The following is a 26,848-nucleotide window of genomic DNA, read 5'->3' on the forward strand; positions in this document are numbered from 1 at the left end:
GAAGGGAGTGAGAAGTGCTCAGATTTGAGAGGTATTTTGAAAGTAGAGCCAAAAAGATTTTATGATAGATTCAATATGCAGCATCCTGGTTGATGGTGCCTGAACATTAGTTCTGATCTGAGTAACTGCATGCATGAAGGTACCATCTCCTTAGAGTGGGCAACACTGAGGGTAGAGTAGGTTGGGGCCATGGCAGGGATTAAGGAATTTGGTTTCAAATATATTAAGTTGGAGATGCCTATAAATCATCTAAGTCAATGGACAGCAAACTTTTCCTGTAAAGAGCTAGAGGATAAATATTTTTCATTTGTTGGCTATATGATCTCTGTTGTAACCATTTAACTCTCCCACTTTAGCATGAAAGCGGCGATAGACAATATGCAGACAAATTAGCATGTATGTATTTCAAGAAAGCTTCATTTATGGACACTTGTACATGCCTAATAGGATATACCCTAAGGACAAAAAACACTTCAAAAAATCTTAAATTGTTTTCAATAATCCTATAATTGGTGGTAGTGCTGGTATTGTCATTGTCATACTGAGACTGCTGTGTGTGGATTGTGAAATAAAGTAAATGAGTTATTAAGTTGGAGGGGCTGGGAAACAGGCTAGTAAAAGGAAGATAAAGATACAAGATCAATGAATTCAAGGAAGAACTTGAAGTTTTGAATTAGAAATACCACTAAGAATTCATGATGTGTTTTCTCTTGAAATAAAGTTTTCTCTAAGTCTGTCTTCTGGAAAGGCTTTCAGTTAGCCAGCTAGCTTCCACATTTTGAATGCTAAATACCGTTACTCAATAAAAGAAACCAGGATTCCTTGGAGAAACAGCAGATTCCAGATCTGGGGCAGGAAATATATAGGTCATTGATACATCTAATCATATCAGAAAGCAGGAAAGTTCTTAAAGGTTTCTGGGATCATGTCAAAAGGATTCAGCTGCCAAACTGAAGAGAGCACCACTGGACAAGATAGGCCACCAACAAGAATAGTAACTGCAATGAATTGAAACATATCAAATATATCTTTAGATTCATATGCCCTTAAACAAATGAACAAAATCCCTTATTGGTTATATTAGGTAGATACTAGAGATGCAATCTATATTTTTTAAGCTGGTAAATAAAGGGAAAGAATCAAGCACTTATCCACTGCCTTCCCTGTACAAACTGTACTGTAGGGTAATAAAATAGTTAATGATGAGGAAGTTTTCCTCTTAAAAAAGCATTTTAGGTAAAAAGTGAAGCAAGAATGATGGAAATAAAATATCAGCATTTCATAAACCCTAATGGAGTAATGAATGGATCTAAGCAATGATCATTGATGCCTGTTAACAGCACAAAGAGAGAGAAAACCAGATGCTTGTGCGTCTTATTGGAAATGCACATCCCTATAAACTACTCTTTCTGAAAAAGTTCAAACCTGAATCGGATTAAGCCTCTGCATTCAGTTACCAATTCACAGAAAAAAAACTGGGACCAAATAACATGATAAATGAATCATGGGGCTGCAATCAGCAACTTCTAGACTGTGGGAAACTATAAGACAAATGAAATTGCAAGGAAAAAAATGTTTAATTACAAAGAAAAATTAGAGGGGGGGCGGAATCTATATATTAAAAGAGACTTAAGAGACATGCCAACCAATTATAATGGATGGAATTTATTTGGGCCCTAGTTCAAACAAACTAGATAGAAGGAGAGAGGTGGAGGGAGAGAGAGGGAGAGAAAAAAATATGAATATGGAGGAAATGTGAACCTTAATTAGATATTTAATTATATTAAGGGATTATTTTTAAGATTTTTAGGTAGAATAATGAGACTATGGTTATGTTTCTTTAGAAGAATTCTTACCTTTTAATGATACATACTGAAATATTTATAGAATGAAATGATACCATGTCTGCAGTTTGCTTCATGAGGAGAGAATGGGAGAGTGCAGATGGAGCAAGATTGATCATTGTTGAAACTGGAAGATGGGTGCATGGGTTTGTTAGACTCTTCTCCTTACTTTTATTTATATTTGAAATTTCCATGATGAGAACTTTTTTTTTTTTTTGTGGTACGCGGGCCTCTCACTGTTGTGGCCTCTCCCATTGCGGAGCACAGGCTCCGGACGCGCAGGCTCAGCGGCCATGGCTCACGGGCCCAGCCGCTCCGCGGCACGTGGGATCTTCCCGGACCGGGGCACGAACCCGTGTCCCCTGCATCGGCAGACAGACTCTCAACCACTGCGCCACCAGGGAAGCCCAAGAACTTTTTTTTTTTAAAGCAGGTCTTGGCTCATTACTTTTACACCTTTGTAATTCTTTCCTTCCATATTTAGGGAATTGACTCATCTGTGTGACCACATGGAACTTAGCACATACACAATTTTCAGCCCCCTACAAAAACCCATTAATTTCCAGAGCTGATTTATTTTATATTTAAAAGTTGTACTGCTCTTGTTGATTCCTGGGAAGGCTAAGAAGTGCTGACTGCTTGCTCTTCAGCTTCTGGGATCTCCAGCTATGGAGAAAACCCTCAAGATGCCCCCAAAGCCTTTGAGGACTGCATGCAAAAAGTCAAGGGGCACATTCCAGCCCACCTCCATGGATCCACCTGCATTTACCTGGGGGCCACAGCTGGGATGCGCTTGCTGAGGTAAGGGCTGGGATGACACAGAGCCCTTTGGACCAAAATAATCAGGAATGTGTTGAATTCTTTCCAAGAAGGTAACTCTATTTCTGGGAATAAATCCAAAAGAAAGAAGCCCATATTCTGCCATAAATTTAGGCTTTAAAAGTTGGGAAACTTTTAGTTTTTATCTTAATACTCAGAAAGAAACAGTTCTATATTTGATTCCCTTCCCCATGGTGATTTTACTGAGAGCTCTGAAAATAAAGGAAACTGACATGAAATCTAATCATGGGATGTACCTCTAGTTTTCTAGAAAAGTAGAAACTGTTTCTGACTCCTGGTATTTTAACACCTGTGGACAAGCGGCTCCACTAAATGCAACCCACTATACTACTAAGCTGTGTAGCTTCTACCCATGTACAAAATGTCACTGAGATCTGCTTTCAAATAATGGGATTTCTGCTTCTCACCCCCAAAGCCTTTGGCGTTACATAAAAACAAACATCTCATTTCATTCAATTAAGCAGTTCCTTCTAAATTTGTGGCCATGACTTTTAGCCCAGTTGCATTGTTTTGACTGTCCTTTCTCTTCATTTTTTTTCTCCATGATAATATTTCCTTGACCTTGAAATAAAAGAAAAATAGTTTTTTAAAAAACCCCATCAAACTTAAATCTACCTAAATTAAAGGGTAGATGCTGCTCTAAACTTTGAAAATAAGGCTTTCTCCCCAAAAGATGACACTCATTCTGCTTCAAAGCCACTTTGTCTGTGATCCCAGGAATGTAAAATTACATGTATTTTCTTCATGTGGGCATGAAGAAAATACAAAGGAACAACAGAGTCACTTTAAGATGATCATCAAAAAAAATCATGAAGCACTCTCAGTTGGACTGAGCCCTTTCCTTGTAGTTTTCCTCTCCTTTTTTCTACTCCTATGTCCTGGCTGACCAAGTAGAATGTGGAAAGAAGTCAGATTTCTTTGCTTACTCTTGGAATCTGCAGTGTGTTTTCAAAATTACTGCGCTTACCTGAAATAGAAATGTCATAGAAATTCCCTTCTTCTGCCTTTTCTTTCTTATGGAAACAAAGAACCCAACTTTCTCTTGGTTGCTTTTTTCTCCCAGTCCTCTCAGTGAGAAATCATTCAAAGGCTCTGTAATTTATAGCCCATGACAAAAACCATGGAATACAAAAGTTTGCCAGTTGGGGAAAAAGTGAATGTCACATTTGAGTAAATTAAATATTAATGCCTCCTTGTGAAATTTTCTGATGGTGATCCATTTCTTCTGAGGAACTAGTTGATATTTTAATTGCTAAAAAAGTCAAATATAAAAAACACAATAATTTGAGAATCTCTGGGATGGGAATTAATAAAACTAGGAAAATTCTTAATTATTTTCCAAGCGGTGATAATTTGCTACTGAACTGGAATGGACTTCTGCTTGTAGCAGAAGTCTTCAGCCAAGAGTGAGCCAGTGCCCCTGGCTTTCTTAACCCACTGATGAAAGGGAAAAGAGTCTCCCAAGTGAGCTTTCTTTCATAAAATGGCAGCAGATGAATGATATTATTACTCTACATCATGGGTGATATGAACGCTATGTTACCACTCCTCCATGGGTCAGCACACTAATGAATTTCAATTCAATGACAGCCATGATGGCCATCATATCCCCTCATGATGAAGCCCTCCCAAAGAACAAAGCTGGGACAGCTGAGAACTCAACCCTCTTCCTTTCCCTCTCCCTCCTAAGCTCCCCTTCCTTCTGGCCTGTGAGGGTTTCTTTATATGGTGCCCCAAGAGATTACTTATGCCACTCCTATGCCTTCACCGATCTCCTTTCTTCTGCTGATCTGAGACAGAGCAATGGTGACTGAGTAGGAGGCTCTTTTCATTAGCTGGTTGCTGGAGACAGGGATAGGAACAGGTAGGGGAGGAGAGAACAAGTGGTATTTTTACTGGTAGCTATTTTCCTGCTTGGCAGTTTGACAGGTAACAAGTGCATACTGCCTTGCCTGGGAGGTTTCAACTTGTACAGGGGGTTGCCATGTCTTATATACATCTGGAAAACTGTCCCTGCCTGAAGGGGGTGGGGGGGTTATTTTAAGATTGTTGTCTGGGCACTCAGCCTTTTGTGTTCTGTGCCTTGCATAGGTTGCAAAACGAAACAGCAGCTAATGAAGTCCTTGCAAGCATCCAAAACTACTTCGAGTCTCAGCCCTTTGATTTTAGGGATGCTCAAATCATTTCTGGGCAAGAGGAAGGGATTTATGGATGGATTACAGCCAACTATATAATGGGAAATTTCCTGGAGGTGTGTGAAAACAAATGCATGGTTTTTAATCTTGCTGTTTATCCTGTCCCCTGTGGTTGGTAACTTAAGCAGAGGTACATGCCAACAGGGCCATCTGTCCTGCATTGTTTCTATCATGCAATGAATTAGGGAAACATCTATGATACAACAGCTAAGAAAAGACATGTATAGCTAGGACAAAGCCGTGGATTCTAAACAGGACCAAATGGACGTGGGAGGGGGAATATCATCATTTTACTAGCTAATAAGAAATTAGAGGCAGGGGAGGATCTAAATCTAGCAGTGGGCTATGAGTTTTTTGAAGAACACCTGGAAAATGACCCTTCCAAGAAGTCCCATAGCCATCTGGAATTTACAGAGCCCTCAGGCAACTTTCTTCCCAACTCATCCTGTATCCTCAGGTCTCCTCACATTCCAGTCTCCATACTCCCTGCTCCTTTGGTGCAGAGGACACCATACTATGTTCAGCCTAAGACCTATTTTCTTCCCCCTTGAATATATATTAAATTAAATTAATTTAGTTAATATTTTGGAAAATTCACATAAAAATCCACATTTCTAGCTTCTCCTGCCCCCCTCACTCCCCAAAAGTTGGAGGAGCTGGTCACAGCAGACTCACATTCCTGCATGACAACAACCAACTGGAACAGAGTATAGCTCATGCATTCCCCAGTTTGCCCCAGGCCCCACCATTCCCTACTGTCTACACCTCATTCCCTATTGTCTACTCACTCATTTATGTTGCCTGTACAGTCCCTGTAAGCATTTGAGTTCACCACCCCTGAAATAAAGAAGAGATCTGGCCCTGAATGCTTCCCATGTCATACTTCTTAGCAATAAGAAATGGGTCTTGGGTGAAGAACCCTAGCCAATCAGAGATGGTACCTTTGGTCTTTTTTCTTTTTCCCACTGTGTAGAAGAGCCTGTGGCGTATGTGGGTGCATCCGAATGGAAAAGACACCACAGGTGCCCTGGATTTAGGCGGTGCCTCCACCCAAATATCCTTCGCAGTGGAAGAGAACATGGGGCTGAACACCAGCAACATCGTGAAGGTGTCCCTGTATGGCTATGAGTACACACTCTACACACATAGCTTCCAGTGTTATGGCCGGAATGAGGCTGAGAAGAGGTTTCTGGCAATTCTCCTTCAGGTACCTGAGCCAGAGGGCAACGGGTATTCCCTCGGGGGTCTTAGCTGAGAGGAAGATGCCTTGCCTTCTGGGGTCTGTCCTTTCCACTCCAATTAGAAGGTGGATGGAAACAGCAGCATTTTCCTGCTTACTTGTGGGTGTCCAAGCACACTCTCTCTCTCTCTCTCTTTCTCTCTCTGATGTGTTGACCATTTCCAGTATATTTGAGTCAGAAGTCCAGGGAAATTCCACAGCTCCAGATGTTTTATAAATGACTCAGGACTTGGGATCCCTTTATGGACACAAGCTGTTTTAAACCAGTAGCTAAATAAACCTGAGAATGTTGAGACTCCCCTGAGTGCAGACAAAATTATAAAAGTGGTCACATGGGAAATGCTTGCTGACAGGGGAGAGGGCAGAGCCCTCCCCAGGCTCAGGCTTCTTTTACATGAACCTATATTAGGCAGATTTCATGCCCTTTATATGGTGGGGTCTTAGAGCAGCCGAATTCCATCACATCATTCAGTAATTCATATGGTAAATGTTCCATGGCACACATGGCTACTTCAGGCATCACCTAGAAGGCTGTCACTAATATGAACTTGACATTAGTACTTGTATGTGTCAGCAAGGGCACCAGCACCATGGATGCGACCCAAGATCCCAAACGCCAGTGCTAAGGGGACATCAATCTCAGCCATGGCTGAGAAGGGAAGATGAAGATGAAGGGAAAACGAAGGGAAGGAGGCTTGATCACCTAGAGGGGCATGGGGCCAACCGGAGGCCACAGATCCTGGCTTCTGATGGGGCCCAGGGGAAGGAGACAAGAGCTGGGTCAGCCTATGAACATAGTGGACACAGCATCAGTAGCTTAACCCCCACCACTGCAACCTACTTTGGTCATTGAAGAAGGAAGCAGTATTCCCCAGCCATTAATTAGCCTGTAGAAAATTGGGTTGGTTTACAAAAGTGTCATCAGCAGAACTCACATCTTCAGATCCCCGTATTTACTGACTAGTCATGCAGGGTAGGTGGTGAGAATTCACCCTCCAGGTCTGGCCCTCTTCCCAAAACTTGTCTTTCAGCCTCACAGGAGAGGCTGGATCCCCACTACACATGCATGCCACATGTATTGTTGGGAGAGCCTGAGCACTCCTGGGAAGGACAGAGCGGGGACCCTGCAGGCAGCCCTGAGCTACACTTCCGTGGCTCAGGAGACTCAGTGCCCACCCCAGACTCTCATATCCACCCTACACTCAGCCAAACCAAAACCCACACGGAGCTTAACCGACCCTCGTTAACTGGAGCTCCTCTTTTCTCTCTCTCCTTTTATTTTTAGCAATACTTATTGCCCCTTCCTGCAGCTCTGGCCCTGGCAGAGGTGGAGGGTGGAGCAGGAGCTCCTCTGAACTTTAGACAGGAAAAGGGAAGCAGGTGAAATTACCCTTTTCCCAGAATGAGTGGAGGTTTGAGAAGCTAACCTCTTAAACTTGACTGACTCTGAGGAAGAGTGTGTGTGTGTGTGTTTATGCACACACTCCTACAATGTTTATTAAAGAATGTCTATGTACCCAACAGTCTACAGTACAGAAGTGAATACTCCACCTGGGTGAGGTCTCATTTGGGTTTGAGAATGCAGGTCTCAAGGTGTGAGCCCAGGACTGGGAGCAGAGGTGGGAGACCCCAGCCCCTCACTATATAGTCAGGTCACAGGGACAGGGTGTGCCTCCAACTTGCCTGATAACATCTGGATGCCTGAGAGGGTGGCTCTGCACTCTAAGCCTTCTGACTCAGGTGAGGGGAAGGATCCAGGTGTGATGAGGATCACCCACAAACCATGTCCCGACTTGCCTGACCAATACTTTCAGGTCCCGAAGATGTGTTGCCAAGCCCCAACTTAGAAGGTTCCCAAAGATTACTGCATCATTAACTGGCTGAATAAATGCCACCAGTCCAGGACTCGTTTCCTGGTATGTAATATAAGGGGCTACAGAGTGTGGTAAGAGTGACACCTAGATATGTAATTATTTTTGCAAATTATTTTCTTAAAAAGGAGTCTCCAGTCACCCCAGGGCTCATGTCTCACTCTGAGAGCATGTTAGACGTTAGGGACATGAATTCACTTTCTCTTCCTCTTAAAGTAATACTTAAGTAATACTTAAGTATTTATTTATTTTTGGCTGCGTTGAGTCTTCATTGCTGCATGCGGGCAATCTCTAGGTGTGGCAAGCGGGGACAACTCTTCGTTATGGTGCGCGGGCTTCTCACTGAGGTGGCCTCTCTTTGTTGCAGAGCATGGGCTCTAGGCACATGGGCTTCAGTAGTTGTGGTACGAGGGCTCAGTAGTTGTGGCTCGCGGGCTCTAGAGCTCAGGCTCAGTAGTTGTGCCTCATGGGCTTAGTTGCTCCGTGACATGTGGGATCTTCCCGGACCAGGGCTTGAACCCGTGTCCCCTGCATTGGCAGGTGGATTCTTAACCACTGTGCCACCAGGAAAGTCCTCTTCTGTTTTTAAAGTAACACAGGTTCAGTGAAAAAAAATTTAGAAAATACAGACATAAAAAATATAAATAATAAACAAACAAAACCTGGAATTAGCCACCATGAACACAGTATTGCATTTTCTTCCAGTTTTTTTTTCATGCAGGAATATGTGTAGTATTTATAAATTTGGCTTCATATGGTTTACATATAATTTTATATACAGCTGTTTTTTAAGCTAACAATATATTGTGAGCAGTTTCCTGGGTTGTTAAACATCTTTTGAAATTATTACTTTTATAAGTGCATAATATTCCAAATACCATTATTTAAAAAGAAAAACTATATTGGTCATTTTATTATAAAAGAAAGTACATGACCCTTTCATGCCAGTGCCCTGCAAACACTAAATTCAGGGAAGATTTATTGAATGTTGAGGGCCTAAGCAACTTGGCACACTGGCAAATTATATTTAAGGAATGCCATAACAAATAATTCACACTCCAAAAAGAAAAGTGAAATAATCTTTACTGAGCTTCTTCTGCCAGAAGTAATTTATATTATCTTGCTTCTTCTCCAAGCCAAGCCAGAAATGATTTAATTATTTAAAAAGTATAAGGCAGATTTGGAGGGAGAAACTAAATAATCATTTGGTTGACTTGATTTTTTTCTTTCAACGAATATTTCAGCCATAGGGTGACCATGGCATGATACGTTATAAATTAGACATAACACCTTTTGAACACCATAGATTTTTTCACACCATTGAGGCAAAAGGGGGGCTGTTTGCTGCCTCCACAGAGTCATATGAAGATCTTTCTGCAGAACACTCATGTCAGTTATACTGGATGAGTGTTGGACTTCTGTAGGATTCTGTGTAGAATCCTACCACTGCCTTTTGTTAAATGATTACATTATTTTGATGTGTACCTCAGTTTCCTCAGCAGTAAAATGAAAGAGTTGGGCTAAGTGTTTTCTGGGTCAAGATTTTACTGTAGGGGGTGAAATATGCCTTAGTAGCTTTGAAATTAGAGTTTGAATCCAATTTCTTGGAAAACAGAGTCCATAAATAGAACCAAACATATTTTGGAATTCAGTGTTTGATAAAGGGAACATTTCTGACCATAGATAAAAATTGGATAATCATCTGGAAAAAGTAAAATCAAATCCCAATCTTAATACCAAATTAATTACAAATGGATCGAAGATTTCTATGTAACGCGGTATTTATTACAGCATTGTTTTATAAAGACAAATGATTGGAAACTACCTAAATTTTCCTCCAAAGGGAACTCCCTAAATAAATTATAGTTTATTTGTACAGTGGAGTGCTATGCAGCTACTAAAAAGCCACTCTTACACTTACAATGAAAGGAAAACCTCAAAGATATATTTTTAAGTAAGAAAAGCAAGGGGCAGAACAGTGTGTATACAGTACTACCATTTATGATTTAAAAATTTTAGGGACTTCCCTGGTGGTGCAGTGGTTGAGAATCCGCCTGCCAATACAGTGGAAATGGGTTCGAGCCTTGGTCCGGGAAGATCCCACATGCCGCGGAGCAAATAAGCCCATGAGGCACAACTACTGAGCCTGAGCTCTAGAGCCCGCGAGCCACAACTACTTAAGCCCGCGTGCCTAGAGCCCATGCTCAGCAACAAGAGTGAAGTTACCGCAATGAGAAGCCCACGCACTGCAACGAAGAGTAGCCCCCGCTTGCCACAACCAGAGAAAACCTGCATGCAGCAACGAAGACCCAATGCAGCCAAAAGTAAATAAATAACTTTATTAAAAACAAAATTTTTTTTTAATTTTTAAATTTTAAAAAGAAAGAGAGGGGGAAAGAAAATATATTTGCACATGCATACAAGAAGTATACACAGAATCTCTGGTAGAATACACAAAACTGGCAATAGTGGTTACTTACAGGGAGGGAATAAGGGTGGGGAAAGTGGGTGGGAGGGAGCCTTAATTTTCATAATATATTTATTTGTACCTTTTGAATTTTTTTTTTTAGGTGGATAGATAACATTCTCTTCAAAATGGTCAATGAATCTAAACATATCTTGTTTTCTCATCAAAATGGAGTTTATAAAACCTGCCTCACAGGGCTGTGGTAAGGGCTGGAGCAGACAGTGTAAGCAAAAGCCTAGTGTTGTGCCTGGTGCAGGGTGACCATCCCCCCACCCGGACTTGAGTTATCGAGACAACCTGGGAGTTCCCTTCTACATTGACGCAGAATGGCCTTTTTTCCGTTTCTCTCTTGGCATTGGCGGGGGACAACAGTAAGGATTTGCACTGAGGATTTGTACTTGGGCCTCCACAAAACAGTGATATCTAACACCTCACTCTTATACCTACAGAATTATACCACTGAAACCACATTTGCCAACCCCTGTTACCCTCGGAATTACAACACCACCTTCACTGAGGCACATGTGTTTGGCAGCCTGTGTACAGAGGACCTGAGACCTGAAAGTTATGATCCCAACAACATCATCAATTTTGAAGGAACCGGGGACCCATCACTGTGTAGGGAAAAGGTGGCTTCGCTATTTAACTTCAGTGCTTGCCATGACCAAGAAGCCTGTTCCTTCAATGGGGTATATCAGCCAAAAGTTAAAGGGTCATTTGTGGTAAGGGCAAAACTATGGAAAGATTCCTTTTTTTCCCCATTGAATATTTCTTTCTCACCTTTCTGTTTTTCCTCTGCTGAGCTGTTTCCCACTTTCTTATTCAGTACCCTGAAACCTCCATATTATATCCCATTCTGAAACCTCCGTATTATATCCCATTCTGAGAACTGATTTCCTTCTGCACGACTTCCTTACAGGCTTTTGCAGGATTCTACTACACAGCCAGTGCTTTCAACCTTTCGGGTAGCTTTTCCCTGCACACCTTCAACTCAAGCACCTGGAATTTCTGCTCACAGAACTGGGGTAAGGTCAGTATTTAAAGAGAAAGGATCCATATTGGTACGAAACAGTACAGCAGAGTAGATTCCATTTGTGTGCATGTGTGTGTATATTCTGAATTTGACTTTTATGCTGTCCTCCTTTCACCATATCCATAAGATGGGGGCAGTAAGGGACCCCACCTCATAGCTGCATTGTGGATTAATGTTCTAACCATGGGCACAATGGTTATAACAGTGTTTGGCACATCATAAGCACTCTATAAACTTAGATTGTTCTTCTGTGATGTTGTATAGGGATTTTTTTGGGGGGGGAATATAGGAGATATGGTGTATATGTAGAATGGAATATCAATCAGCCATAAAGAAGAATGAAATTTTGCCATTTGCAACAACATAAGTGGACCTAGAGGGTATTGTGCTTAGTGAAATAAGTCAGACGAAGGAAGACAAATACTATATGTTATTACGTATATGTGGAATCTCAAAAATAAAACAAATGAACATAAAACAGGGATATTTTTATCACTGTATCTTATAGTAATTTTAATTATTAAATTCTGGGTGATAAGATTCTTTAAAATATGACGGCTGACCTAAGCTGTTCTGAAATGTGGTTTTTTAAAAAAATTATTTATTTTATTTTTGGCTGCATTGGGTCTTCATTGCTGCGTGCAGGCTTTCTCTAGTTGCGGCGAGCGGGGGCTACTCTTCGTTGTGGTGCACAGGCTTCTCATTGCGGTGGCTCCTCTTGTTGCGGAGCACGGGCTCTAGGTGCGTGGGCTTCAGTAGTTGCGGAACACGGACTCAGTAGTTGTGGCGCACGGGCTTAGCTGCTCCGCGACATGTGGGATCTTCCCGGACCAGGGCTGGAACCCGTGTCCCCTGCATTGGCAGGTGGATTCTTAACCACTGCGCCCCCAGGGAAGCCCCTGAAATGTGTGTTTTAAAACCTGCCTCCTCCCTGTTTTGAACGTGCCTTCAGCTCCCACTGCTGCTGCCCCGGTTTGATGAGGAGTACGCTCGCTCCTACTGCTTCTCAGCCCACTATATCTACCACTTGCTTGTAAATGGATACAAATTCACTGAGAAGACCTGGCCCCAAATACATTTTAAAAAAGAGGTAAGTCAAAGCACAAACTGTTTTCTCCCCTTTCTCTCAAAATAGATGTTTGTGTGTATGTGTGTGAACGAAATGTAGAAGATAAGTGGGACTTGGGGATTTAACTTGCTAAATGGAGCCAACGAGACTTGATCCCTGGTGAGCTTATGAGAAGAGATGATGGAGAATTCAGAGGAAGTGGTCATCAGAAACCTTCCACATGAGTTAAGGATTGGATGCCAAGAACCGTGGACTCTGAGCTCCGTGGCGGCAGCACTTGTTGTATCATCCTCATATTCCTAGCATTCAGCACAGGGCTGAGAACATGGAAGGTGCTTAGTAAATGTTGTTGAGTGAATACATAAATATGTTAAGGAACAGAGACTTTTCATCCTGACAAGAAGGCTTCAAATGTAACAATTTTGTGAAGAGAATAGTAACTAATTGCTCTCCATTTTACACAAATGTCAGAGTGAGATCTATGCTTCAGAGAATAGGGATTAAATAAGCAGCATTAAATAAGAATTTGATGTTAGAATGAGTCTGAGGTCACTGTATTCACTCTCAAGTGTCCAGAATGGTCCAATGCTGGAATGACAGCTCTTACCAGGTGACTATTTGGCAAGGGGCCTCTGTACCTTGCTTTCAGGACTCAGCCTTGCTGACATTTTCATCCAGCACTCTGTTCCCCAGATTCTGGGAAGGTTTTCTCATTTCAGGAATAGCAGATGTAAAGCCTGAAGTATGTCTGGAGTCAGTCTGTTAGATGTTAGCTTCGGCAATAATTAGATTAAAGCAAGCAATATCCAGCATTAGGCCTGTGACTGTTTACATTTACATAGATAAAACTGAGTCATCTATAAAAATTAAGGACGTCTGGAGATGTTTAAGTACTGGTGATGGCATGTACTCTCCAAGCTTTGTTTCTAATTAATCTAATTACCAGGAAAGTACATTATGAGAATGGGGAATGATTTTTCATTAAATACCAATTTGGGGCGGATACAGAATTCTAGGTTTCAAGTTCCTTTCCTTTATTTATAAAGAATTTAATACTCAGTCAAATTAGTATTCAGATGTGAGGGTATAAATAGACTTCAGAAGATGTGCCATACAAAGATGTACATCCAAAGTATTTTTGGAGGAAGTGATCAAATAAGAAGAGAAACAAATCCAGATGTATAAAAATATAGGAATTAAGAATAAATGATGTTGTGGCTTAAAATTTATATTAAAAAAGAAAAAAGAAAACTAACACCAAAGAAAAGTAAAAGAGAAGAATCCATTTATAACAACCCAGAATTCTAATATAGCTAATATCCAATGTGATTGGGGGTATGGTTGAGGGTCATAGGATACAGGGACATAAGAGTGGCCTAAAACGCTCATCTTGTAAAGTGGAACATATTTATATCATTTTTAAGGCAATAAATGAAAAAAATAAACATAGGGAAATAGCACTTATTGAAAATGTAAAACTAAGGTATTAGAAAGCAGTCCAAATATATCAATAATCACAATAATCATAAATGGACTAAACCTACCAGTTAAAAGGCACTGTCAGATTGGATTTTTTTTTAATGAAGTATATGTTGTATATAAGAGAAACAGTCTTTAAGGACATGGAACATTTTTTGGGTTTTTAAAAAATTTTATTGAAGTATAGTTGATTTACAATGTTGTGTTAATTTCTGCTGTACAGCAAAATGATTGTTATACATATATATATTCTCTTTTGTATTTGTTTCCATTATAGTTTATCACAGGATATTGAATATAGTTCCCTGTGCTATACAGTAGGACCTTGTTGTTCATCCATCCTATATATAATTGTTTTCATCTGCTAATCCCAAACTCCCAATCCATCCCTCCCCCACCCCCCTCCCCCTTGGCAACCACAAATCTCTTCTCTATGTCTGTGAGTCTGTTTCTGTTTTGTTCATTTGCAAAGGACATGGAAAGTTTGAAAGTTAAAAAAAAAATTTTTAACTATCAGGCAAATACTACCCAAAAGAAAATTGGTGTAGCTTTTTAATATCCGACAAAATAGTCTAAGATAAAGAGCATCGTTTGAGATAGAGAGGATAGAAGATTGAAAAATTGAAACATTTACACATCTAATAAAATAGCTGAAAAACACGTAAACAAAAATTGATGGAACTACCAGGTGAAATTGGCGAAGTCTGCTTCCCACTTAAACTGACCTTTTCTTTTATTGTTTTAATTTTTTTTTTTTTTAGCTGCACCAGGTCTTAATTGCAGCACACGGGACCTTCATTGCTGTGTGTGGGATCTTAGTTGCAGTGTGAAGGATCTTTAGTTGCGACATGCAGGATCTTTTTTGTGGTTCTGGCATGTGGGATCTTTTTTTTAGTTGTGGCACGCGGGCTCTTAGTTGCGGCATGCAGGATCTAGTCCCCTGACCAGGGATTGAACCCGGGCCGCCTGCATTCAGTGTGGAGCCTTAATCGCTGGACCACCAAGGGAAGTCCCCTGACCATCTTTTCTTAGAAACTGGTCCTGGGTTCAGTAAAACATGCATCACCCTCTTTCTTTAGCTATAGACACTTGTACCTGATGACAGAAAAACTTTCTCTGTTATTACCTGTGCCCTCTTCACACTTGGCTGCGACGAGGCTGTGAGGATTAGTTCTTCTGGCTGTTTTCTCTGCACTGTGGGTGATTGGGCCCTTGAGTCTTTGTGGTCACAGTGACCTGGGTTCTAGCCCAGTCTCTGCAGTGTCTGAAATTAGGCAAGTCCTTTGACCTCCTTAGGCCATAGTTTCCTGGGGATGTCTCAAGAGGGTGACCATGGTGTGCCCTGGGGATGTAATCCGTGCCTCAAGCCCAGCCCTCAGAACTGAGCCGTCTCCTCTACTCCACAGGTGGAGAACAGCAGCATAGCCTGGTCTCTCGGCTACATGCTCAGCCTGACCAACCAGATCCCAGCCGAAAGCCCCCTGATTCGCCTGCCCATCAAGCCGTCTGCCTTTATGGGCACCCTCGCCTTCTTTGCAGCAGTGGCCTTGCTGTGTCTGACATATCTTGTGTACCTGTGTGTGTCGTCCAGGAATCAGAGGCGCTCCCAGCATGCCTTGGACAACACATTGGACTCGGAGTGAGCCTCACAATGTGGTTCCTGGAGCCTGAGGGCTGCCCATAACCAGCCTGGGGGGCACCAAACAATGCAAGCAAAATGTCCATCTTCAGGAAACACAGCTAAAGTCCAATGCCTGTGTGCCTCTCAGATACTGATTTATGCCAAAGCACCTCTTGGGGAGTCTCTCAACTGTTCTGTGTACATTGCTCTGCCAGAGACCCCACCACCCACTAGCTGACCTACTGGGGAACAGAGGAGAGACAGGCCATCAAGGTCAGGCTCTTTCATCCAAGTTCCCCAGAGGAAGAGTAAGTTGAGAATATGACAGTTTAACGTTGAAGAATTGACCTCAGGGCTCAGTTTGCATTTTCCCTCCTTCAAAAATGCCGTATTTCTTCCAGCGGGTTTGGAAGCTGGCAGGTGTCTAGTAAGCATCTGGCCCCGTCAGATATCTCATTTTATGGCTTCCTCTCATTGGTCCTTAACTAAGACTTTCCTTAACAACCCCCAAAACATTGAGCTCCCTCAGACTGGGAGAACATTGTATCTGGGGGAAAAGCCTCCTTTACCCCAAGGACAGTGGCCCCAGCCAAGCTTCTGTCATGTAGGCAGAACCTGAAGGACAGAGACACGCAGAATGTCTACCAGAAAACTACAGGCCGTTCCTGAAGTGGGATTCCCTCTCAGGGCTCTGGTCGTTAGATCGCCACCTGTGTGTGTATCATCCTCCTTGCCTCCCCTTCCCATTGCTGTGTCCCCCTGTAAAACGTTTATTCCTAGCAAGGCTATCATGTTCCAGATCATTCTGCCTTTGCTAGGCTTTTGCTTACGGTTGGCTTTCCATCATTAGCACCGTATGCATTTCACCCACCATTCCAACAGGTACACCTGATGCTGTCACAAGACATCCTCTTCTATGATTTGCTTACCAATTATCAGTACTTTCCTAGATGGTAGGCCTCTGCATAGTAGCCACAGTTCTTGACTTTGGGAAAAGAAAAGGAAGCTGCAGGGACATTTAACTCCCAAGTGGGATGGGAAAGAACTCTAGCAAGTCCAATGGCTACAAATTAAAAATAAACATTCTTTCAGAGTATAGTTTGTTCGCTGAATACAGAATAAATGACTCTTATTTTATTGTGACTTGCAGTGTGTGTGTTTGTTACCTTGCATGTGGTACTCTTTCTCCTAAGGACCCAAGGTGGCATTTATGAAAGGGAGCTTTAAAAACTAAAATAATTTTCTTAAGGAAACGTTCCTAGTGCATTAAGAAAGTCATGCATTAATATCACCTTTATTCCAGAGAGTTCAAAGTGCTTCACTTTAATAAATCTTTGTTTCCTTGAGATAACTGAGTCAAACATTTCTTTACTTTTTTTTGACATTGCAAAGCTTCTGTGAGGTTACAACCTGCCACTCAGATCTTGATTCCCACCCAAAATGGCTGCTTCCATCCCCAAATGCACCTTTGTTCACACAGTTCTTCCTACCTAGACTGTGGGTCATCCTCCCACCCATCCAAATAATCATATTTCTAAAGGCCCAATCCTAGCTCTACTTCTTTCACAAAGCATTCCTTGCACACAAATGTGCACACACGCACACACACACACACACACAATGATCTATCTCTTGGACTACTTTTAAAAAACTAACTACATAAATTCTTATATTGTTGCTTATCTTTATGTGTGCATATGGCTTATTCTAAAATACACAGTAGGCTACGTAAGGACAATTCATCACTCACACATTCATTCAACAGATATTTAAGAAATACCTACTATGGACCTGACACCTTGCCAAGTGTGATCTTAGATTTGGATAAGTGCTATGACTGTATCATATACTCAACATATTTGTTGATTGATGGTTCCATAAATGACTGAGGGGTGGGCAATAAGCTCTAGAGATATCAGATAAAATAGCATCCAAGTCACCAAGAGTTTGCAAATAAAAAGATATGTCTGTGCGGGAAAGAGGGTCAAAGCTCCATGAAGAAGAGTTGTAGTCAACATTTCTAGCCAATTTGGGAATTTGGAATGAACTGATGCAGTAATTTGAGTTTTCTGACATATATCAAACAATTCTTTTCAGACAGACCATCTCGAAATCTGCAGGCTAAGTAATTATCTGGTACTACTGTGGTAGGCAAAAGTCTAAGATGGTCCCCATCACCTTCACCCTCTGGTGTTACTCCTGAGATTACATCATTACATGGCACAAGGGATGTGCAGATATTAATCAGTTGACCTTAAAATGGAGAGATTATCCAGGTAGGCCTAATCGTATCATATGAGCTCTTTAAAGGCAGAGTATTTTCTCCAGAAAAGGAAGTCATATTCAAAGCATGAGGAAGATTTGACTATTGCTAACTTGAAGATGGAGAAATCTAGGTAGAAAGGGCCTGAGAGCAGCCCCTACGAACTAAGAGCAACCCCTGGCTGACAGCCAGCAAGGAAGAGGGACCTCAGTGCTACAACTGCAAAGAACAGGGTTCAGTCAACAACCTAAATGAACTTGGAAGCAAGTCTCCCCAGAGCCTCCAAATAAGAGATTGACCCAGTTGACATGTTCATTTCAGCCTGTGAGCCCCTAAGCAGAGAACCCACCCATACTTCTGAACTCCAGAGTTGCAAGGTCAGAAATGCGTGCTGTTGTAGGCCACTGAGTTTGTGGCCACTTGTAACACAGCCATAGAAAATTAATAAAACTACAGAACTCCAAGCCCCAAGGCTCCAAACAGAGCAAGTGCTTACATTTGAAGTATGTAGTAATGATAAAGTGATTAGGTGTCACAAATTATGCCTATTCCTTACAATAACCATGCAAGAAAAACATGGGCTCAGAGGTAAAATAACATGCCAGCATCACCAGCTGGAAGCATTTTTGGAGATGGAGATTGTGAGTTGAGATTCTAGTTAAGTCTAAAATGCATTATGTCCATCATCACAGGCAAAGGCAGTATCGTGGCACTTAGGAGTTCAACTTTAGAATTTTGTAGTCCAATATACCCATTCACATACAATTGCATGATTTATGACAGAGGTGTCACATCACAGCAGTAGTGAAAAATGTGGGACAATTGGATTTCCATATGGAGAAAAAAGGAAATTCAACCCCTTCCTCTTACATTTTCAAAAATCATTCCCAGGTAGTAACTGTGAAAGACATAAGTGTGAAAGATAAACCTACAAAGGTTTTAGGATAGAATTGAGGAAAAAAAATTAAGATCTTGAATAAGGGAAGCGTTTCTCAAACACTATATAAAAAGCATTAACCATAATAGAATACTGGGTATGGTTGGTTACATTAGATTAAGAACTTCTGTTCATCAAAAAACACCATTAAAAGAGTAAAAAGAGAAGCCATAAAGTGGAAGAAGGTATTTGCAACATATATAACAGATAAAGAACCAGATTGTATGAAGAACTATAAATCAGTGAGAAGAAGGCAGATGATCCAGTTTTTCTCAGTGGGCAAAAGGCTTGAAAAGACATTTTACAAAAGCAGAAATCTAAATGTCCAATAAATATAAAAAGGTGCTCAATCTCATTAAATAGATAAGGGCAATTCAAATTAAAACTATAACAAGATAGCACAATATACCCATTAGTCTGGCAAAATATAAAAGCCTGACAATACCAAGTGTTAGTGGAAGTATAGAAAAATGGAACTCTCTTACAGCAGGTGGGAATGTAAGTTAGTGCAACCACTCTGGGAACCTGTGCTATTGTCTAATAATGTTGAAGATATGCATACCAGATAGCCCAGAAATTCCAGGCCAAGGTATATACCTTTGAGATGTGTGTTCTAATGTACATTAGGATACATGCCTAAGAATGTTCTTACCAACAACCAAGATGCCCATTCCATAAAATGGAAGGGTAAATAGTAAGATATTTGTACCTAGAAAATACCATACAGCATAAAAACAAAAGAACTACAAATATATGCTCAATGTGGATGGATCTTACAAACATAATGTTGAGGTTAAAAAGCAAGTCATAAAGTAGGTAGGTAGATAGATAGAATAATTCCATTTATATAAAGTTCCAAAACAGGTAAAACTAGACAAAGAAGGTAAACTCTAAGGAAAAGCAAGGAAATTATTACTCTTAAATTTGGAGGAAGATAGGGGTTGTGTTTGGAAAGAGATAAACAGATGTCTTAGTCGGCTAGGGCTGCCATAATAAACTACCATAGACTGGGCTGCTTAAACAACGGATATTTATTTTCTCACTGAGCTGGAAGCTGGGAAGTCCAGGATCAAGGTGCTGGCCAATTCAGGTCCTGGTGAGAGCTCTCTGGTTTGTATACAGCTACCTTCTCGCTGACCTTTCCTCTTTGCTTATGCAGAAAGGGAGAGTGACTGCTCTCTTTTTATAAGGGCACTAATCCTGTCATGATCAGTGGACCCCCCTCATAACCTCATCTAACCCTAACCCAAAGGCCCCATACCCAAACACTATCACATTAGGGGTATGCTTTCAGCATATGAATATCGGCAGCACACAAGCATTCAGTCCATAACAACAAGACTTCTGGGGTGACAGTGATGTTCTATAGCTGGGTATTGTTACAGGTATTCTCTTTTTTCAACCATTCATACACTTTCTGTATGTCTTATATGGCATTTACAAATAAAATTATAGATCTGGGGTAACTCAAGGATTTGCTACTTGCTACCTCTATGATCTTCACAGTCTTTCAATCTCTTTGACCCTTAGATTTCTTCATGTATAATGGGGATAATAGGTACCTCATGGTAAATTTTTTTAAAAGAGAAAATTTAGCACTCAGCTAGTACCTGGCACAGAGTATAGCCAATGAATAAAAGTATATAAAAGTATTTCCTTCACCCATTTATTTATTCACTCATCATACATTTACCAAAAGTGTATCATGTGCTAAGTAAGCCCTGGGATGGGAGACTAAGGCTGGGAGAGAAATGGTACAAGTTACTTTCCTCTTGAAACATGAGATACTACCACCCCCTGCTGGGGCCATGGAGAAAATCCTTCCTGGTTGTGCACTTTTTTTTTCTCCATAACTAAAATGCTGAAAAAACCTCATAGTTCAAAAACATTTTCAGGGACTTCCCTGGTGGTCCAGTGGTTAAGACTCTGTGCTTCCACTGCAGGGAGCACAGGTTCAATTTCTGGCCAGGGAACTAAGATCCCAGATGCCATGTGGCACAGCCAAAAAAAAAAAGGTTTTTTTAAATTTTATAAAATAATGAGACAATTCGAAATTTAAACATTTGATATTATCAATGAATTGCTGTTAATTTTTGTTTAGGTAAGATAATGGTATTGTGGATTTTTTTCAAGAATCCTTACTGTTTAGAAACTTGCTAAACTATTTCAGATGAAATGATATATGTGCAGTATAGCAGTCAGGATTTATTCCGAGAAATAGAACCAATAGGGGATACACTGATACATATAATTTAAATTTCATAAGAAATTGTTTTTGCAAGAAATTGGCTTATGTGATTGTTGGGGCTAGTGAGGCAAGTATGAAACCCACAGGGCAGCCTCACTTAGATTACATAGGATAATCTCCCTCCCTGGTGGCGCAGTGGTTGAGAGTCCGCCTGCTGATGCAGGGAACATGGGTTTGTGCCCTGGTCTGGGAAGATCCCACATGCCGCAGAGCGGCTGGGCCTGTGAGCCATGGCCGCTGAGCCTGTGCGTCTGGAGCCTGTGCTCCGCAATGGGAGAGGCCACAACAGTGAGAGGCCCGTGTACCGCAAAAAAAAAAAAAAAAAAAAAAAAGACTGATTATGGTTTTAATCACATTAGATTAATGAATAATGGAGGACTGTAGCCTAGCTAAGGTGACACATAAAACTGACCATCACATCTGTGAATTGATTCAAAATAACATGGAAGGGAGAATGCAGATGGGACAGGACTAGTCCATGGTTTGATGGTCCTTGAGTCTGGGGTGATGGGTACATGGAGGTTTGCTATAGTTTCTGTCTGCTTTGTGTATTTCACAATTTTCTATAATAAGAGGGTTTTAAAATATACTTTAAAAGCACTCAGAAACTCTCTGCTTTATATCTGATATCTTTCTTTCTGGATCTTTTTCTCTATACATTTTCACATAGTTAAGATCATGCTGGAGTTACACCTTTATATCTACTTCTTTCATAGCATTATACCATTAGCACTTACACATCTCATTAAAAATTCTTCCCAAATATCAAACAAAATGATTAATAACTCAGGCTCTGACATCACACAAACCTGGTTTGAATCCCAGTTCTGCTATTTGTTGCTGAGTCACCTTGGTCTAAACTTCTTAGGCTCTCTATTCCTCAGTTTCTTTTAATATATTCATTCATTCAGCTAATATTGAGTGTCCTGTGAGCCAGGTCCTGTTCTTGGTGCTGTGGCTACACTAATAAACAAAATAGACAAAGTCCTTGCCATCATGAACTGACATTTGTGGAGGAAACTGACACTAAGAAACTAAATACATATTGTATAGGGGGTTGCAACTAATCCAGAGAAAAATGAAGCACAGTTAAGGGAATAGGGAGTGCAGGGATTGCTACTTCATACAAATAAGTCAGCAAAGTCTTTTCTGATAAGGTGACATTTGAACAAAGACTTGAAGAAAGTGAAGGTGTCAGCCATCTGAATATTTGTTAGAAGAGCATTCTAAGGAAAGGAAATGGCATATCCAAAGGCCCCGAGGTAGGAGCACAAGGTACAGAGAGGAGGCCAAAGTGATTGGAGCCGAATGAAAAACTAGAAGATGGGGGAAATGAGGTAAGAGAGTTAGCAGGAAGTAGACTATGCGAGATAGAGTCATTAGGGGGTTTTGAACAAAGGAGGGACATCTATCTGGCTTCTGGTTTAGAGGGTTTACTCTCTAGCTGTAGTGACAAAAATAAAGTGAAAGGGGCAAGGGCAGAAACAAGAAAACCAATTGGTAGCCTATTAGAATCACCCAGATAAAAGATGCTGGTAGTATAGACCAGGGTGGTAATGCTAGCGGCTCTGAGCAACGATTAGATCCTGCATGCATTTGAAAATAGAGCCCACAACATTTGCTGATGTGTGTATGTGTGGTGAGAGAGGGGAGGAGTCTAGGATTATTCTAAAATTTTTGCCTGAGCTACTGGAAATATGCGGTTGCCATTAACTGAGCAGTGAATGCAGCAGAGGGAGAGAGTTTAATAAGGAGGAGGTTAGGATCCAGACTGCTTTTAAAAAGTCTGCTTGTACCAGCACAAATCCACAAGCATGGGAGAACAGGAGAGAAGAAAATGGCAACAAATATTTGACACATAAAAAGCTGATGGACCAGGGTTAACGGCTAGCAAACCAAGAAAGCCTAATCCTAAATCAATGAGGAAATTGAGAATCAACCATTTTAAACAGCAGCATCTTCAGAAAACTCAGGAGTTCATGGTATCATGTACAGCTGGAAGCTGGGTTGGTGGGTATAAAATAAGGATGATAAAAGATTAAAGATTAAAACAGTTTAGGGCTTCCCTGGTGGCGCAGTTGTTGAGAGTCTGCCTGCCGATGCAGGGGACATGGGTTCGTGCCCCGGTCCGGGAGGATCCCACATGCCGCGGAGCAGCTGGGCCCGTGAGCCATGGCCGCTGAGCCTGTGCGTCCGGAGCCTGTGCTCCGCAACGGGAGAGGCCGCGACAGTGAGAGGCCCGTGTACCGCAAAAAAAAAAAAAAAAAAAAAAAAAAAAAACAGTTTAAAGTTGTTTAAGAATTAGTAGCTCCCTAATCCCTTCTCCCACTCTTTGCTAATGGATGACTACCTCTCCCTACCTCAGGAAGAGGACTGGAAGCTCACGTTACAGTTGAGGTTGGAGGTGTCATACCCAAAACAGCAGGATTTAGAGAACCAGAGCATATTCAGTGTTTAGACCTCAAGCCCACTAACCTCATCAACCCTCAGGTTCTGGCTAACTCTCCCTCCAAACAGGCCTTTAGGGGAAACAGGCCTTTGGGTTCCCCTTTATGGGGAACCCAAACAGCCCAGGAGAAAGGACAAAATGTGCTGACATTTGGAGTTCCACAGTCCGATCATCTGATAGTGAAGCTTGAGTCAACAACTCAGAACTTACATCACCTTTTTATCCTACCCATGCTTAAAAATGAGATGATAAACAAGGATTGCCAAGTATCGAAGCAGAGCCTTATTTTACTTTTACTAGAGTGTCAGAAAAGAATACAATTAGATGTTTGGGTTCTACCATACATCTTTACCCAGAGTCTGTCTGTCTGTTGTTATTCTTACCACCTCTCTACCTTTTGTTCTTTGCCCTGTTCTTTCCTTAAAAAAAGAAAAAGTGATGTTCCAAGAGGCCCCTGATTTTGTTCCTTTGTTCTTGTCTGCCTAAAACTCACCTCTGAATCATCTTAGAACTTGACCTTTCTTCAGGGGGAAAGTCACATTGCTTTTCTCTGTATTTCAGAACCATGGTCAGGGAAAAAAACCATGGGGTGATGTGGGCTCCATCAAGCACTCCTGATGGGATGTAAATTGGTGTCAACATTCTGGAAAATTATTGGTAATATGCTGCAAGATTTTAAATGAGCAACCCAACAATTTCTAACTTCTAGAAATTTATACTAAGGAAATTTTTTAATGTGAACATTATTATTAGTGATACATACTGAAGTGTTTATGGATATATTGATACAATGTCTAAAACTTACTTCAAAATAATCATATCTTGTGGGTATGTATACATTTTCTAATATGGAAGCCAGTAGGTACATAGTCCCATTTAAATGTGCTGTAAATGTGTAATACACACTGGATTTTTAAAAAAATATTTATTTATTTGGTTGCACTGGGTCTTAGCTGTGGCAGGCAGGACCTTCATTGCCACGCACAGGATCTTTGTTGTAGCATGCAGGATCTAGTTCCCTGACCAGATATTGAACCCTGGCCCCCTGCAATGGGAGCGGAGAGTCTTAACCACTGGACCACCAGGGAAGTCCCTACATACTAGATTTTGAAGACTTGATATCAAAAAGAAAAGGTAAAATATGTCATTAATAACTTGCATACTGGTTATATATGAAATAATATTTTGGATATATTGGAAAAATAAAATATATCATTAAAATTAATTTCACCTATTTCTTTTCTTTTTCAAATGTAGCTACTAAAAAACATTTTTTTTTTTTTTTTTTTTGCGTTACGCGGGCCTCTCACTGTTGTGGCCTCTCCCGTTGCGGAGCACAGGCTCCAGACGCGCATGCTCAGTAGTCATGGCTCACAGGCCTAGCCACTCCGCGGCATGTGGGATCTTCCTGGACAGGGGCACGAACCCGTGTCCCCTGCATCGGCAGGCAGACTCTCAACCACTGCACCACCAGGAAAGCCCTAGAAAATTTTAAATCACATTTAAGTAGCATTTTCAATTATAACTGTGGCTTGCATTTGTGGTTTACATTATGTTTCTATTGGACAGCACTGGTATAAAATCTATATACAGTCAGCTCTCCATATCTGCAGGTTCCAAAATCCTTTGGATTTCACCAATCTCAGATCAAAAATATTCAGGAAAAACAAAATTCCAAAAAGCAAACTTGAATTTGACATGTGCTATTAAGATTTACATAAAAAAAAAAGATTTACATAGAACAGCTGACCCTTCAACAACCCTAGGGTTAGGGGTGCCAACCCTCCAAGCAGTGGAAAATCTGAGTACTGTATAACTTAGAGTTGGCCCTCCACATCCATGATTATTGCATATTTGACGTCCCCAGCTATGAATTCAACCAACTGTGAATTGTGCGGTACTGTAGTATTTATTATTGAAAAAAATTCAAATATAAGTATACCCCTGCAGTTCAAACTCATGTTGCTCAAGGGTCAAATGTATTTACAACTATTTACATAGCATTTACATTGTGTTAGGTATTATAAGTAATCTAGGGATAATTTAAAGTATACATACAGGAAGATGTATGTAAGTTATATGCAAACACTACATCATTTTTTAAAAGGTACTTGAACATTTGCAGATTTTGGTATCTGTGGAGGTCCTGGAACCAATCCCCCATGGATACCAAGGGATGACTGTATACTATCAATAAAACAAAACTTTCCATTAAACATGAACATGTTTGGATGACTGACCATAAAGGGGTAATTATTGAAGCTAGGTGATGGGTACACAGGAGTTCATTATATCATTTTCTATACTTTTGTATATGATTGAAATTTTCCATAATAAAAGTTTTAAAATATATGAATAAAGCTGTTTTCAAAAAGGTGTTCATTCCTGTTTATAGTAAAAACTGAGGAAAAAAGGTCCAGTGCTGATAACAATAGAGGACAGAGGACTGGTTAAGTTAATTATGTTCATCTATGTGCTGTACACAGTCACTAAATAGTAAAATAAAAGTAACATCTAACATTTGAAGTCTAATTATATTCCTAGCTCTGTGCTAATATTCACAACAGCTATATGAGGTTGATAAAATTTGTATCCTCTGACCTCTCCCATTGACTCCAGATTTATATATCTAATAGCCTGCCAATTGACATCTATTAGCTGGAATATAAGGATAAAGAACAAAAAAAATTAACAGGAGAAACTGAATTGAAAGAAATAGAAACTATGCATGGAACAGAAAATTTTAAACAAAAAAGGAAATTCTGTTTAATATCCTCAGAAAAATAAAAGAAGATATTGCTTCTATGAAATAGCAACAATTTTTTTAAAAATATGTATTTATCAGGACTTCCCTGGTGGCACAGTGGTTAAGAATCTGCCTGTCAATGCAGGGGACAGGGGTTTGAGCCCTGATCCAGGAAGAGCCCACATGCCATGGAGCAACTAAGCCCGTGTGCCACAACTACTGAGCCTGCGCTCTATAGCCTGCGAGCCACAACTACTGAGCCCATGCATCACAACTATTGAAGCCTGTGCGCCTAGAGCCTGTGCTCCACAACAAGAGAAGCCACAGCAATGAGAAGCCCGTGCACCACAACGAAGAGTAGACCCGGCTCGCCACAACTAGAGAAAGCCTGCGCACAGTGACGAAGACCCAATGCAGCCAAAAGTAAATAAATAAAATAAATAAAATTTTTAAAATGTATTTATTTACTTATTTGGCTGCATCAGATCTTCATTGCAGCATGAGGGAATCTTTTGTTGCTGTGTGCGGGCTCCAGAGTGCTCGGGC

General features: G+C 40.8%; 1 protein-coding gene and 1 long non-coding RNA gene across 3 annotated transcripts in view; one reads left to right on the top strand and one right to left on the bottom strand.

Moving 5' to 3' along the window:
• Nucleotides 1-16,802, top strand: part of ENTPD3 (ectonucleoside triphosphate diphosphohydrolase 3) — a 34,656-nt gene extending 17,854 nt beyond the window's left edge. For both annotated transcript variants that reach the window (XM_067044524.1, XM_059075868.2), the window contains exons 5-11: nucleotides 2,495-2,645; nucleotides 4,776-4,935; nucleotides 5,853-6,086; nucleotides 10,907-11,179; nucleotides 11,377-11,487; nucleotides 12,443-12,580; nucleotides 15,445-16,802. In XM_067044524.1, the coding sequence (XP_066900625.1) occupies nucleotides 2,495-2,645; nucleotides 4,776-4,935; nucleotides 5,853-6,086; nucleotides 10,907-11,179; nucleotides 11,377-11,487; nucleotides 12,443-12,580; nucleotides 15,445-15,681 (1,304 nt within the window). In that variant the 3' untranslated portion in view covers nucleotides 15,682-16,802. The remainder of the gene's footprint in view (nucleotides 1-2,494; nucleotides 2,646-4,775; nucleotides 4,936-5,852; nucleotides 6,087-10,906; nucleotides 11,180-11,376; nucleotides 11,488-12,442; nucleotides 12,581-15,444) is intronic.
• The window catches only part of LOC136794992 (uncharacterized), a 146,236-nt gene that overhangs the window by 104,148 nt on the left and 15,240 nt on the right, over nucleotides 1-26,848 (bottom strand). The window lies entirely within an intron of this gene.

The sequence above is a fragment of the Kogia breviceps genome, chromosome 10 (genome assembly GCF_026419965.1).
Source record: "Kogia breviceps isolate mKogBre1 chromosome 10, mKogBre1 haplotype 1, whole genome shotgun sequence".
Taxonomy (NCBI): domain Eukaryota; kingdom Metazoa; phylum Chordata; class Mammalia; order Artiodactyla; family Physeteridae; genus Kogia; species Kogia breviceps.